This window comes from Chlorocebus sabaeus, chromosome 29 (assembly GCF_047675955.1).
Source record: "Chlorocebus sabaeus isolate Y175 chromosome 29, mChlSab1.0.hap1, whole genome shotgun sequence".
In the NCBI taxonomy this organism is placed as follows: Eukaryota; Metazoa; Chordata; class Mammalia; order Primates; family Cercopithecidae; genus Chlorocebus; species Chlorocebus sabaeus.
In genome coordinates, this window is record NC_132932.1 from 22,474,195 (window position 1) to 22,488,414 (window position 14,220).

General features: G+C 38.6%; 1 protein-coding gene and 1 pseudogene across 1 annotated transcript in view; one reads left to right on the plus strand and one right to left on the minus strand.

The window, feature by feature from the left end:
• BTBD1 (BTB domain containing 1) overlaps positions 1–14,220 on the minus strand; it is a 57,082-nt gene that overhangs the window by 26,854 nt on the left and 16,008 nt on the right. Inside the window, exon 3 of the mRNA XM_007990227.3 lies at positions 8,115–8,220. Coding sequence (XP_007988418.1) covers positions 8,115–8,220 — 106 coding nt within the window. The remainder of the gene's footprint in view (positions 1–8,114; positions 8,221–14,220) is intronic.
• LOC103231082 (fatty acid-binding protein 5 pseudogene) lies at positions 1,945–3,359 on the plus strand (annotated as a pseudogene).

The following is a 14,220-nucleotide window of genomic DNA, read 5'->3' on the forward strand; positions in this document are numbered from 1 at the left end:
AATGGGCTTAAACTCAAAAGTGTTCCACAAAAATCAGTTTAACAATCAATTTATTACTTACCATACATGCAATATTAGATATAGTACTCTCCTTATATATTTATGCCATTTATCAAGTAAACTCAACTATCCAGAGTAAGATTAACAAGCCACAGAAAAAGGTTCCAAGTTAATTACATAAATTCTTAAAGTCTACAGATTATAACTCATTCATTCATTCAGTAAATTCTTATTATTAAGCACTCACTATGTGCCAGGTACTATTTATTAGGCACTGATATATCTTTTTTTTTTGCGGGGGGAGGGGATATAGAGTCTCATTCTGTAGCTCAGGCTGGAGTGCAGAGGCACAGTCTCGGCTCAGTGCAACCTCTGCCTCTTAGGTTCAAGCAATTCTCCTGCCTCAGCCTCCTGAGTAGCTTGGATTACTGGCATGGGCCACCACAGCTGGCTAATTTTTGTATTTTTAGTAGAGACAGGGTTTCACCATGTTGGCCAGCCTGGTCTCGAACTTCCAACCTGAAGCGATCTGCCTGCCTCGGCCTTCCAAAGTGCTGGGATTACAGGCGTGAGCCACTGCGCCCAGCTGGCACTGATATGTCACTGAACAAAAAGTTAAAAATTCCTGCCCTCACGGAGCTTACATTCTAATGAGGAGAAACACATTAAACAAACACAAGTAAATTAGAGTATCTTAGATTATATACATGGATAAATACATCAGGTTAAGGAGAATCAGAAATGCAGTTTAAAATAGGAAGGGACCAGGCATGGCGACTTATGCCTGCAGTCCCAGCACTTCGGGAGGCTGAGAGAGGAGCATGGCTTAAGCCGAGGAGTTTCAGGCCAGCCTGGGTAATATAGTGAGACCTCATCTCTACAAAAAAGTTTTTAAAAATTAGCCAGGCATGGTGGCATGCAACTGTAGTCTCAGCTACTCAGGAAGCTGGGGCAGCAGGGTCACTTGAGCCCGGGAGGTTGAGGCTATAGTGAGTCATGATCATGCCACTGTACTTCAGCCCAAGCAACAGAGTGAGACTGTGCCAAAAAATAATAAAATAAAATTGGGTGGTTTAGGCAGGCTTCATTTATGCCAAGACTTGAAGGAAGTGAGGGAGTAAGCCAAACAGATACCTAGAGGAAGAGTATTCCAGGACTAAAAGTACAGAGGCTCTCATATGAAAGTGTGCCTGGCATATCTGAGGAATGGTAAGGAGGCCAACATAGTGGAGTGGAGTGAGCAGGATGGAAGAGTAGCAGGCAAGGAGGCCAGAGGCTGTGGGGAGCGGGGGCAATCATGCAGCACCCTGTAGATCATTTGGCTTTTACTCTGAGTGACATGGAGAATGCTTGGAGGGTTCTGAGTTGTCACATTTTATGTTCTGAAAGGATCACCCTGGCTTCTGTGTTGAGAAGAGGCTATAGTGGAGACAGTATCAGTTGGAGGCTCTTGCATCGACCCAGGTCAGGGATGGTGACCTGGACAAGCGGGGGTAGGAGCAGAAGTGGTGAAACTGATCATATTTGGAATATATTCTGAAGGAAGACTCAATTAGATTTCCTAACAGAGTGGATGTGAGGTGTGACTTAAAGAGAGGAGTCAAGAGTAGTTATATATAGCTTATGCACTGGAGGGATGAGGGTAGTTTATATAGCTTATGCACTGGAGGGATGAGGGTGGCATCAACTAAGATGGGAAAGATCACAGAAGGCGCAGGTTTGGGGTGGGGAAAGAGCTGAAGTTTCATTTTAGACATACTAAGTTTGAAATTCCTATTTGACATCCAAGTATAAATGTCATGTCTGTACCTCAGGTCCTCACTCAGAACCCTTTTCCTCTTATGACAGGCAAAATTAAAATAAGCTCAGTTACTTTTAAGTTCTAGCAGCCCAGAAGCAAGAAGTTCAGAAGAGAAAGGAGCTTTAGAGGCTAATATGCTAGAATGAAATGATAAACTGTAATCCAACAGGGATAGAGAAAAGAGGAAATTTGTGAAAAGAAGACGTTAAGCACTTGAAAAGAATAGCATTCAAGGGTCTTATAGAGCTTTTTTAAAAAAACAACACTTCACAGACCTGAGGGTTTTACTGTACAATACTAATGCAACTGATACTTAGTATTAATAATTGCGAGAATCCTAAATTATATTCGGTATATATTGTTTAACATAGGTAGGTAAAATAAAATATGTCTTAGATTTCTCAAAGGGTCAAAATAAATACCCCAGTTCGACAGCACGCTGTCCACGCCGACTTCAACCCCACTCTGCACCCCCGCCTGCCTGCCTGCCTGCCTGCCTGCGCCCACCCACGCCCACCATGGCCACAGTTCAGCAGCTGGAAGGAAGATGGTGCCTGGTGGATAGCAAAGGCTTTGATGAATACATGAAGGAGTTAGGAGTGGGAATTGCTTTGCAAAAAATGGGCGCAATGGCCAAGCCAGATTGTATCATCACTTGTTATGGCAAAAACCTCACCATAAAAACTGACAGCACTTGGAAAACAACACAGTTTTCTTGTACCCTGGGAAGGAAGTTTAAAGACACCACAGCTGATGGCAGAAAAACTCAGACGGTCTGCAACTTTACAGATGGTGCATTGGTTCTGCATCAGGAGTGTGATGGGAAGGAAAGCACAATAACAGGAAAATTGAAAGATGGGAAATTAGTGGTGGACTGTGTCATGAACAATGTCACCTGTACTAGGATCTATGAAAAAGTAGAATAAAAATTCCATCATCACTTTGGACAGGAATTAACTAAGAGAATGACCAAGCTCAGTTCAATGAGCAAATCTCCATACTGTTTTTTTTTTTTCATTACTATGTCCAATTACCTTTATCACAAACATTTTACATGCAGCTATTTCGAAGTGTGTTGGATTAATTAGGATCATCCCTTTGGTTAATAAATAAATGTGTTTGAGCTAATAAAAAAAATAGTAATAAATACTCCAGTTCCTAAAAAAGGACAGTTCTAGATGGATAGGAAAAATCTCTAAAGAACCTAGATAACATAGGCACTTCTATGAAATATCTAATAGTTGTACTTTATATTAAATTTAAATAAAAATGAGTATGCTATACTTACACAACAGAAATCAATTAAAGCATTAAATATGATTACATTATCCAGAAATACATAACAGATAAACATTTCTTTAAATACTTTTCTACAATAGCGGCAGGCACAGTGGCTCACTCCTATAATCCCAGAACTTTGGGAGGCTGAGGCGCGTGATCACCTGAGGTCAGGAGTTCGAGACCACCCTGGTCGGTCAACAGGATGAAACCCTATCTCCACAAAAAATACAAAAATTAGCTGGGCGTGGTGGCAGGCGCCTGTGTAATCCCAGCTACTCGGGATGCTAGGGCAGGAGAATTGCTTGAACTCAGGAGGCGGAGGCTGCAGTGAGTTGAGATCACGCCATTGCACTCCAGCCTGGGTGATAAGAGCAAAACCCTGTCTCAAAAAAACAAACAAACAAACAAAAAAAACTTTTCTGCAATGGTCTACACATGCTAAGAGCCAAATATTTGCTTAATATCAAACATAAGTAATATCCTAGCAAAGGTATCAAAGTCCCAGACTTTAATAACATGTTAAAAATAAACTGGTTACACATAATTTTTTTTAAAAAAATCAAACTTTAGAATCTCTTATTGTAGCTAAGCGGATGACTATAAACTATGGCACCAGGAAGCCCTTTCACAAGTAAATTAAAAGCAATCAATATGCCACAATACTTGTTGGATTAAGAATATACAGTGATGACAATATTTAATCATTTGATGGAAAACCAGAAGACTTTGAACCTACATGTCTCCACTTGGTATGCTAACAACTTCTGCAGAGATAAACACATAAACTTTATTACTAAAAAAAAGCACATCATACTACCCTTGGTGTAAATTCATTTTATTCTATCAACATGATAAATTATCTTCTTCCTTTAGCAAAAGGCTGTAAGAAACAGTATGTCTTCCTCCAGAATACATATTCAAATCCCAGAGGAGAAAAAACATCCTGAGAATATAAGACAGCTATAAAAAGCTCCTAAGGCCAGCCCTGTCTTTCAGTTCCCAGTCTTCTCTTGAATTACCAATTTCTGGGGCTAGACATAATAGTTCACACCTGTAATCCCAGCACTTTGGGAGGCTGAGGCGGGCAGATGGCTTGAGCCCAGGAGTTCGAGACCTACCTGGGCGACATGGTGAAACCCCCTCTCTACCAAAATAATAATAATAATAATAACATTAATAAAAAATGTTTTTTAATTAATTACCAATTTTTAACAAGTACATTTGAAACAAACTAGTCGATGGGGTAGAAAGACAAACACATAGGTCTTCTACTGGCAGATGTGTTAAAGTAAGGAGTTAAAGCTGAGAACCAAATAAAGATCAGAAAAACACAGCAGATTGTTTCACAAATGTAACACAATACTGAATTTTCATATAAACAACTGTGAGTCAAATCAAATGACCAAATATTTATTGGGCTTCTACCCTGTATAAGGCACATACTTCAAGATTAGCAGGCTCCAACGGCATGCATAATTTAAGAGCTATTTATAAGGTGTACGTTACCCAGATGCAAGCAGTAAAACTTCAAATGAGAACAGACTGAAGAACAAATGAAGCATTTGACAGCCCCTAACAGGAAGGAAATTAGGATTACGTAATGTTTCATTAACAACTTGGGCAGTGTTTAGGGCTCTCAAATATCCAGTAACTCAACAGATACCACATGCGGGTGCTCGGGAGGAATCTGATTTAGTCCCTGTCCTTCAGTATATTATAAGCAGTGTATTATTTGTTCCCAAGGTACTGTGCAATATACAAACGAACAACAGGATGTTAGAACAGAGGAATATACCAAGCATCATGGAGGAGGGTGGGGTATCAGCTCTCAAAAAATAAGTCATGTGGAAGTGTTATTTTAGCCAGGATCTTAAGACTGCGTGAGAGCCAGCCAAGATGGGAAGAAAAGGCATTATTCTAGACACAGCCAGTCAGTCCAGTTGATCAACAAATATCAGCTGAACATGTACTATATTCTTCTGTCTTTGGTGCTAGTGATACATTTGTACACAAGACAAAGTCCCTGCCTTCAAGGAGTTTACAATCTAGGAGAGAAAAGTAGACAATCAACATATATATATACACACACAGAGACAAATACCTAGATAAGACTTTCAGAGAGCAATGTAATTACAAGGAAATTAAATCAGAGTAAGAGTAATGGAACAGAGATTGTTTAGGGGAACATGGTATCTAATTGAATTAAGTAGGTCTGAAGTCTCAGGTCTCCTTTAATCTGAGATGCAAAGATTCAGGGGGAGAAGGATTCTAATCAGAAGGAATAGCAAATACAAAAGAATGGAATATAAATAATCCTAGCCAGCATATATGGGACTTGAATTAGGGGGAGAATGGTAGGAGACAAAGTCAGATGTAGGTAGTGACTTCTAGCTGTTTACCACAGATGTTTTGTCTTCTTCATGAGGTGTGACTAGTCTGCATCTCCTGGCTTCCATAAAAGTTAGGTGAGATCTTGCAACTGAATGGGACCAATAAAATAACAGTGAAAATGTAGGTGCTACATCAGGGTCAAGGCTTTTAATATGTGGGTATTTTCCCTATCCACACTTTCTCCCATCTGCCAGCAAAACACAGATAATAGCTAGGCTCCAGCGAATGACAGAACAACAAGAGAGAACTACCTATTGACTATAATACTCCCTTGGTCTGTTATATGAGTGTGAAATCAACTTCTTTTGTGTTTGAGCCAGTCTGCATTTTTGGGTCTATTTCTTACCATAGCCTAGACTAATATACCCTGACAAATACAAGGTCTGATTTCACAGGGCCCTGTGAGCTTTGATAAGGAATTTAAATTTTATGCAAATGAAAGTGGGAAGACACTGGAAGCAAGAAAGTTATATGGCCTGATTTTTTACTTATAAAGATCATTCTAGCTGCCATGTAGAGAATGGAGTGTATGGGAGCAAGCCTGGATGAAAGGACAGATGACAAGAGACCACTGCAATTATCCAGGTAAAAGAGAATGGTGGCTTAGACTACGTGGTAGCCATGGATATGGTAAGAAGTGGTCAGATTCAGGATACATATTCAAAGTAGAGCCATGAGCATCTGCTGATAAGACCACATGTGGGGTATGAGAAAGAATAATAAAGAATAACTGGAGTGTTTAGCCCAAGCAATCAGGTTCATGGTGGTGTTGCTAAGGAAGACTGAAAAGAGTTTGAAAGGAACAGAAGAGATCTAACAGACAGTGAGGGGAATCAATGGTTCTCCTTTAGCTGTTCTGTTTCAAATGCCTATAAAATCTCCAAATGAGGATGTCAAGTAGACAGTTGGGTATATGAGTTTGTAGCCAAGAAGAAGACAGGGATTGAAGATACATATTTTGGGTTATCATCATAAAGATAGTATTTAAAGCCATGGGCCTGGATTAGATCTCTCTACTCTCCTACAAGACAAAATGTACATCATTAGCCTATCATCAGATGGTCCTCTATCACCTGGGTTTAACCTGCCTTGCATCTCCTTCCTCATTTATACCTGAGGTTCCACTTGCCCCTAATGCCCTCCCCTCTCCATTATCCAAATACAGTAAGTCCTCAATGTATGGGTTCTTGGAAACTGTGACTTCAAATGAAACAATGTCTAACAAAAGCAATTTTACCATTGCTTTCTGATGAGCTGATACAAACAAGAGTTAAGTTTTTACGGCATATTTCTGGTCACAAAAATACCACCAAGCTTCTAAATACTCAAAGCACTTCTAAATTAAACAGTGAAATAAATGTGAGCTATACATACATTTAAGAAAGATTAATAAAGACAAGAAAGATAATCATTTACCCAATTTTTGGTGAATCGGTGAGTGACAGTGGTTATAGCAATGGTGGGTTAAATCCAGAAGTAAACGTTTACAAAGTGAAAATTTTGAGGAGCATCTTCCACACCACGCAGTTCAAAAGCAAGTAACATAGTGGGCTTCCCCAGCACTTTCATACTATGTCATTTATCATCAAACGTTTGTATGATTATCATATACTTTACAAATTTTTACTTGATAAATCATTTTCCAATCCACTTATTCCAGTTCAGAGTCTCAAGTGGCTGTAGCTTTAACTTCTTACTTTAACACATCTGCCAGTGGCTTGGTACAGGCAGGAACCAATCCCACATAGTACATCATTTCATCACAGGGCACACTCACACACACTCTCGTTCAGACTGAGACTATTTAGGCATACCAAAGAACCTAACATGCACATCTTTGGGATGTGAGAGGAAACTAGAGTGCCTGGAGAAAACCACGAAGATATAGGAGAAGATGTAACTCTACAGATAGTGGCCTCCGGCCAGGAGTCCACGTTTTTCTTATCAACATTATAATGAAATGACATTATTCAAGGACCTACTGTACTATCCATTCCTTAAGGCTCATATCAGAACCTCCTCTGTCAAAATTTTCCTAACACTACTGTGATCTGAAGTAATCACTCCATTTTCTGAATTTGCATAGTAATTATTTTCTACATATCTAATTTAGAAAAGACAGAAATCACGTTTTACCATATGCCCTCTCTTCTTTTTTATTTTTATTTTTATTTTTATTTTAAGTTCAGGGGTACATGTGCAGGTTTGTCACACAGGTAAACTTGTGTCATGGGCATTTGCTGTACAGACCATTTCATCACCCAGGTATTAATGCCCTCTCTTCTATTAGCATTTTAAATCTTAATTTTCAAATATTTGTTCCTTGATTCTCCAATTAGACGTTTCCTTAACAAGACAACTCGCCTCTTACTCTTTTTTATATTTCCTGTGGACCCTAGAATAATGCCATGCATATGGTGAGCATTCAATGAATATTTGATTTGAAATCTTTTAACAGGCAATGAGGTAGATAAGACTTTTAGAAATATTTTCCCTAAAACAAAAGAAAGCAACACTCTTAGAGAGACTTCAATCATTTGGGAAAGCCACTAATTTAAAAATAGCTCCTTCTCCAACAAGGCTGACAAGTAAGGCATTAACTGTACTTAAAATATAACAATTTACTTCATAGTGAACTTACCTATATCAATATCAGTAAACCCTTCTGCACTTATTGCATCCATTGTGCTTTTGTCTATTGTATCTAGACAAAGACTAGCAAGCTGAGGTTCATCAAATAATCGAGCCTAAACATATAAAGAGATAGTTATTTAACTTTCACAGTTATCTTACCTTCAGGCTGTACATATTTGAAGTTAACATTGTCAACAGTTATAACTGCTAATTATGTAAAAATATCTACTTGAAATACAGTGATAATGTTTACATATTCTTAAAACTTTTCATTCTACAATCAGAAATGAAAAGCTAAAAATACAAATGCCCTGCTGAGATAAGAACAAATTCACATTACCAATACCAATCCTGTTATTTTTATTTTTGTGTGCTTGTGTGTGTGTGTGTGTGTGTGTGTATACAGCCTATTTTCTTATACATTACTTATTCTCATCCTTAATGAACCCTTTATGTTAGATAAGGCTTACATTATTATCCCATTTTCAGAGGTTCGGAGAGGTACAGTGACTTGCCTAAGATCATCTAGTTAAATACGTTGCAAAGCTAGGACTTGAATCTTATAGTCTTTTCACTAAACTATAATATCAATTGTCAAGCACAACAGTACAAATATCAGATTTTCTCTTCCATTGCCTGTTTTGATTTTGAGGAGAGAATAGGGTACAAGAATTTAAAAGCATGAGAGCTCTGGGAACCTAAGCAAAATTAGGTCTAATAACACAAGAACAAATACATAAATTCACATGATGGAATATTATACAACAATGAGAATGAACAATCTACAACTACACAAACCAATATAAACAAACCCACAAACCTAATGATGAGCAAAAAAGCCAGAATATATAATAAGCAAGAATATGTACTGTATAATTCCAGAAGAACTAATTTTGGCTTTAAGATGTTAGAAGTCAAGCTTACAATATGTGCTTTTATCAATACGTATGTTATAATTAAAAAAAAAAAAAAGGTCTATATGCAGGGGGAGTCCAAGTCAAATTGAAGCAAGGTTTTTAAAAAGCCGAAACACTGAAAAAGGAGGTATGATGATAAGCATGCCAATGACCAGCCTTTCATTCTGGCCTGGGGTCAGTTCTCTTTACATTTTAGAGGATGGGCAAATACTAAATGCCCAAAAGGTATTTATGTTGGGTTGGGTAGAAACCTTCTGAGAATACTACCAATTAATTAACATCATAAATGATATTCATAAATGAATATCATTATGAATGACACTAATTATTTGGCATGACTGATGACTCTTCATTTAATTTTAAAGTAAAATTCATTTTAAAGTATCCAATAATTCAGATACTACTGAACAACTGATAAATATCTAAACAGTTATGTGTTTTATGGGGGAGAGAAGAAAACATTAAACACATTGGCTTTAGATTTTTTTAATTTAAATATATTTTTAAAATTTTATATATATACTTTAAATTTAAAACATTTACACATAATATATGTATAGAATACTCGAATATGTTTGAAAATGCACTTCCCTAGATTATACACTGAGCCTATTTACAATAATTTGCTTTGTCAAATTTTAAATAATTTTAGCACTAAGGAAAAAATTTGTATTAATAAATATTAAATCTACCTCATGCAATTTTCCCTCAAAGTGATTTTCATTCGGAATTTCCTTCTTTTTTTTTTTTTAACTGTACCTTTTTTGTTTAGACACACAAATACTTTGGAATTTCAAATTTACAGAAAAGTTGTAAAGATAGTGCAAAGAAAACCCATATACCCTTTATCCAGATTTATCTATTTAAATATTATTTAACATTTTGCCTCATTTATTACTTTTTTTCCATATATATATGTATATACATCTATCTGGGAGGAGAGACTAAACTATTTGACAGTAAGTTGCATAAATCATGGCCTTTACTCTTTTTTGGCGACAAGGTCTCACTGTCACCCAGGCTAGAGTGCAGTGGCACAATCTCGGCTTACTGCAACCTCCACCTCCCAGGTTCAAGAGATTCGCCTGCCTCAGCCTCCTGAGTAGCTGGGACCACAGGCGCATGCCACCACACCCACCTAATCTTTGAATTTTTAGTACAGATGGGGTTTCATCGTGTTGGCCAGGCTGGTGTCCAATTCCTGACCTCAAGCGATCTACCTGCCCAAAGTGCTGGGATTACAGGCATGGGCCGCTGTGCTTGGCTTTTGTATTTTTTAATAGAGACGAAGTTTCACCATGTTGCACAGGCTGGTCTCCAACTTCTGGGCTCAAGCAATCCGCCCATCTCGGCCTCCCAAAGTGCTGGATTTTTGGCGTGAGCCACCAGGCTTGGAGGGCTTTTACTCTTAAATTTCCTAAGATTAAGGATATTCTCTTACATAATCACAGTAATTAACTTTGATAAATTTAACATCAAAACAGTATCTTTATCTAATCCACTGGCTGTATTTCAGTTTTGTCACTTGCCCCAACAACGTTTCTTTTTTGTTGTTTTCGGGTTTTTTTTGTTGTTTTTTTTTGTTTTTGACAGAGTCTGGCTCTTGTTGCCCAGGCTGGAGTGCAATGGCACAATCTCGGCTCACCGCAACCTCTGCCTCCCAGGTTCAAGCAATTCTCCTGCCTCAGCCTCTCAAGTAGCTGGGATTACAGGCACGCGCCACCACATCCAGCTAACTTTTTTGTATTTTTAGTAGAGACAGGGTTTCTCCATGTTGGTCAGGCTGGTCTCGAACTCCCAACCTCAGGTGATCCGCCCACCTGGACCTCCCAAAGTGCTGGGATTATAGGCGTGAGCCACCACGCCCGGCCCAACAATGTTTTTTAATAACATTTTTCCTTTTATTACACGATCTAGTCTAGGATCACAGTTATACATTTTTATAAAGTGAAATTCTAATATCAACAGATTTTTTTTTTTTTTTTTTTGAGACAGAGTCTCGCTCTGTCGCCCAGGTTGGAGTACAGTGGCACGATCTCGGCTCACTGCAAGCTCTGCCTCCCGGGTTCATGCCACTCTACTGCCTCACCTCCCGAGTAGCTGGGACTACAGGCACCCGCCACCTCGCCCGGCTAATTTTTTTTGTATTTTTAGTAGAGACGGGGTTTCACCGTGTTAGCCAGGATGGTCTCGATCTCCTGACCACGTCATCTGCCCGGCTTGGCCTCCCAAAGTGCTGGGATTGCAGCATGAGCCACCGCACCCAGCCTCAACAGATACTTTAATTGGCCAACTCAACTATATTTTTAGTTGGTGTTTATATAAAAATTTATCTTTCACTCTAGGAAAAACAATTTTTTATAAAAGTTTTCTTATTCAGGGTAATAAATGTCTATCACTCCTTACACAGGCAATATCAAATTTCCTATGGAATCTATTGCTGCTATTTAGGGTAAAATAAATTTTCTCAAAACTGACTTTGATTTTGGCATTACCTCTGATAACACTTCATAAAAAGTGTTTTTCCCTCTATAAATCATGCTGGTACAGTATACTGGCACTTTGTTTTAGAGAGAAGCTTGCAAAAGCCCTCTTAAGTAAATGAACATGCTCAATTCAAATGACTCACTTGGCAGGAACAAGAAGTTTCACATGACAATTCATGGGCTAATTCACATGACCCCACCAGTGAAAAATGTAATGTAATATTGGAATCTCAGACCAACAAGATATTGAAAAGTTCTTTTTTTCTCATAGTGACACCTGTTAACCCTTGCTACTCAAAGTGTGCTCCAGAAACACTGGTGTCATCTGAATGCCTGTTAGAAATGTACTCTGGGGCCCTATTCTGGTCCTATTGAACCAAAATCTGCATTTTAACTGCCAAAGTTTAGTTTATTGGTTTCTGAATTTATGTCTCACCTTTAAAATAAAAGTAGTTAAGTGATCGTCTCTACATCCATTAAAACTGCTTGGACAATAAAGAATCTCATGAGTATCAACTTATTTACTAGATTTTAATCACAGATTCAAAAGAGGAAAAAATAGAGATATCATTTATTAGTTATATGACTTTGGTCAAGTTACTTCACCTCTCTGTGCCTCAATTTCCTTACTTAAAAATGGTGATAATAAGAAAATCTTTACTTTGAAAACCTACACCTCATGAAGTTATTGTGAGGATTAAATGAATTAATGTACACAAAGTGCTGAGAAAGGTGCCTGGCATACAATTATCTCCCAGTACATTCTGCTATTATCAGTATCACTAAACCTGAACAACTGTTGATTTTTGGTGAGACCTTAGTTTTACCACTGCTGTCTAGTAATAAGATGTTAACTTCTGTAAGCTTCCATTTTTGATCTTAAAAAAGGGGATAAGGAGATAACAGGCAAGGCATGATGGCTCATGCCTGCAATCCCACCACTTTGGGAGGCCAAGGTGCGTGGATGACTTGAGGTCAGGAGTTCGAGACCAGCTTGGCCAACATGGTGAAACCCTGTCTCTACTAAAAATAAAAAATTAGCCGGGCGTGGTGGTGTGCCCCCGTAATCCCAGCTACTCGGGTGACCAAGGCAGGAGAATTGCTTGAACCTGGGAGGTGGAGGCTGCAGTGAGCCAAACTGCACCACTGCACTCCAGGCTGGGCAACAGAGTGAGACTCTGCCTCAAAAATGAAAGAAAAAAGAAAAAAAGGGATAATAATAATAAACTACATCATCACAGCATCATAGTGAGGAGTAAGTGCTAAAATATAGGTAAAGGGGATAATTTGGTGTCTGGCATACATGGAGTTCTATAATTACGTCCAAGAAGAGATGACATCATAATGTTCTTTCTTCTGTAACTACAAATACTTAATGATAGAAGATGTTTTTAAAAGGTACCAAACATTTTCTTTTTTTTTTTTTTGAGATGGAGTTTCACTCTGTTGCCAGGCTGGAGTGCAGTGGTGTGATCTCAGCTCACTGCAAACTCTGCCTCCCAGGTTCAAGCAATTCTCCTGCCTCAGCCTCCCAAGTAGCTGGGACTACAGGCACATGCCATCACGCCCAGCTAATTTTTATATTTTTAGTAGACACGGGGTTTCACTATGTTGGCCAGGATGGTCTTGATCTCTTGACCTCGTGATCTCCCCGCCTCGGCCTCCGAAAGTGATGGGATTACAGGCATGAGCCACCGTGCCCGGCTGGTACCAAACATTTTCTAAATGATAGAATGAACACTGAACTGGGAAACAAGAGCTCTGGGCATGGCCCTACCCGGCCTATGAGGGTTTGGAAAGGCAGCTAATTACCCCAGGTTTTAATTTTCCTGTTTGTAAAATGAGAGGGTTGAGCTAGGGGCCATCAATGATTATTTCCAGTACTAATATCAAATGGGGTATTTTATCACCTTAGAATTTTAAAAACAATTTTTACATAGGATTACAACATTGTCTAAAAAGAAAAAAACTGTTTATATACAAAGTATAAAGCTCAGATTACACACATATAACAAATGCTAAATACTATATGTTAAGGACTGGTTAAAGGTTCCACAGTTGTGTTCAGTTTGTAAAAATTCATTAGACTATACACTCAGAATACGTGTAATTTTCTTTTTTCGAGACAGAATTTCCTTCTGTCACCCAAGCTGGACTGCAATGGCGCAGTCTCGACTCACTGCAACCTCCACCTGCCAAGCTCAAATGATTCTCCTAACTCAGCCTCCCAACTAGCTGGGGTTACAGGCATGTGCCACCATGCTCGGCTAATTTTTGTGTTTTTAGTAGAGACTGGGTTTTGCCTTGTTGGCCAGGGTGGTCTCGAACTATTGGCCTCAAGTGATCCACCCACCTTGGCCTCCCAAAGTGCTGGGATTAAAGGCTTGAGCCACCATACTCAGCCACAATCTATGTAGTTTTCTATATGGATCCCATACTTAGTGAAAACTTAAAAATGTCAGAAAAAGAATATTTCATATAAACCTAAAACTTTAACTCCTCCAGGAGTGGATCAGCAAGTTTCCAGATTACAGGTCTAAAGATCATTAATCTTAGAACTTTTCAGGACTTGAAATATTCCATCTTTATTCCAGATGCAGCAAAATTTGAGAACAAAGACATTCATAAAATTTCATGCTATCATACTCTCAATCATAAGCAGAAACAATACTGGATCTCAATCTCAACTCCAATCCTAAATAGCTATCTA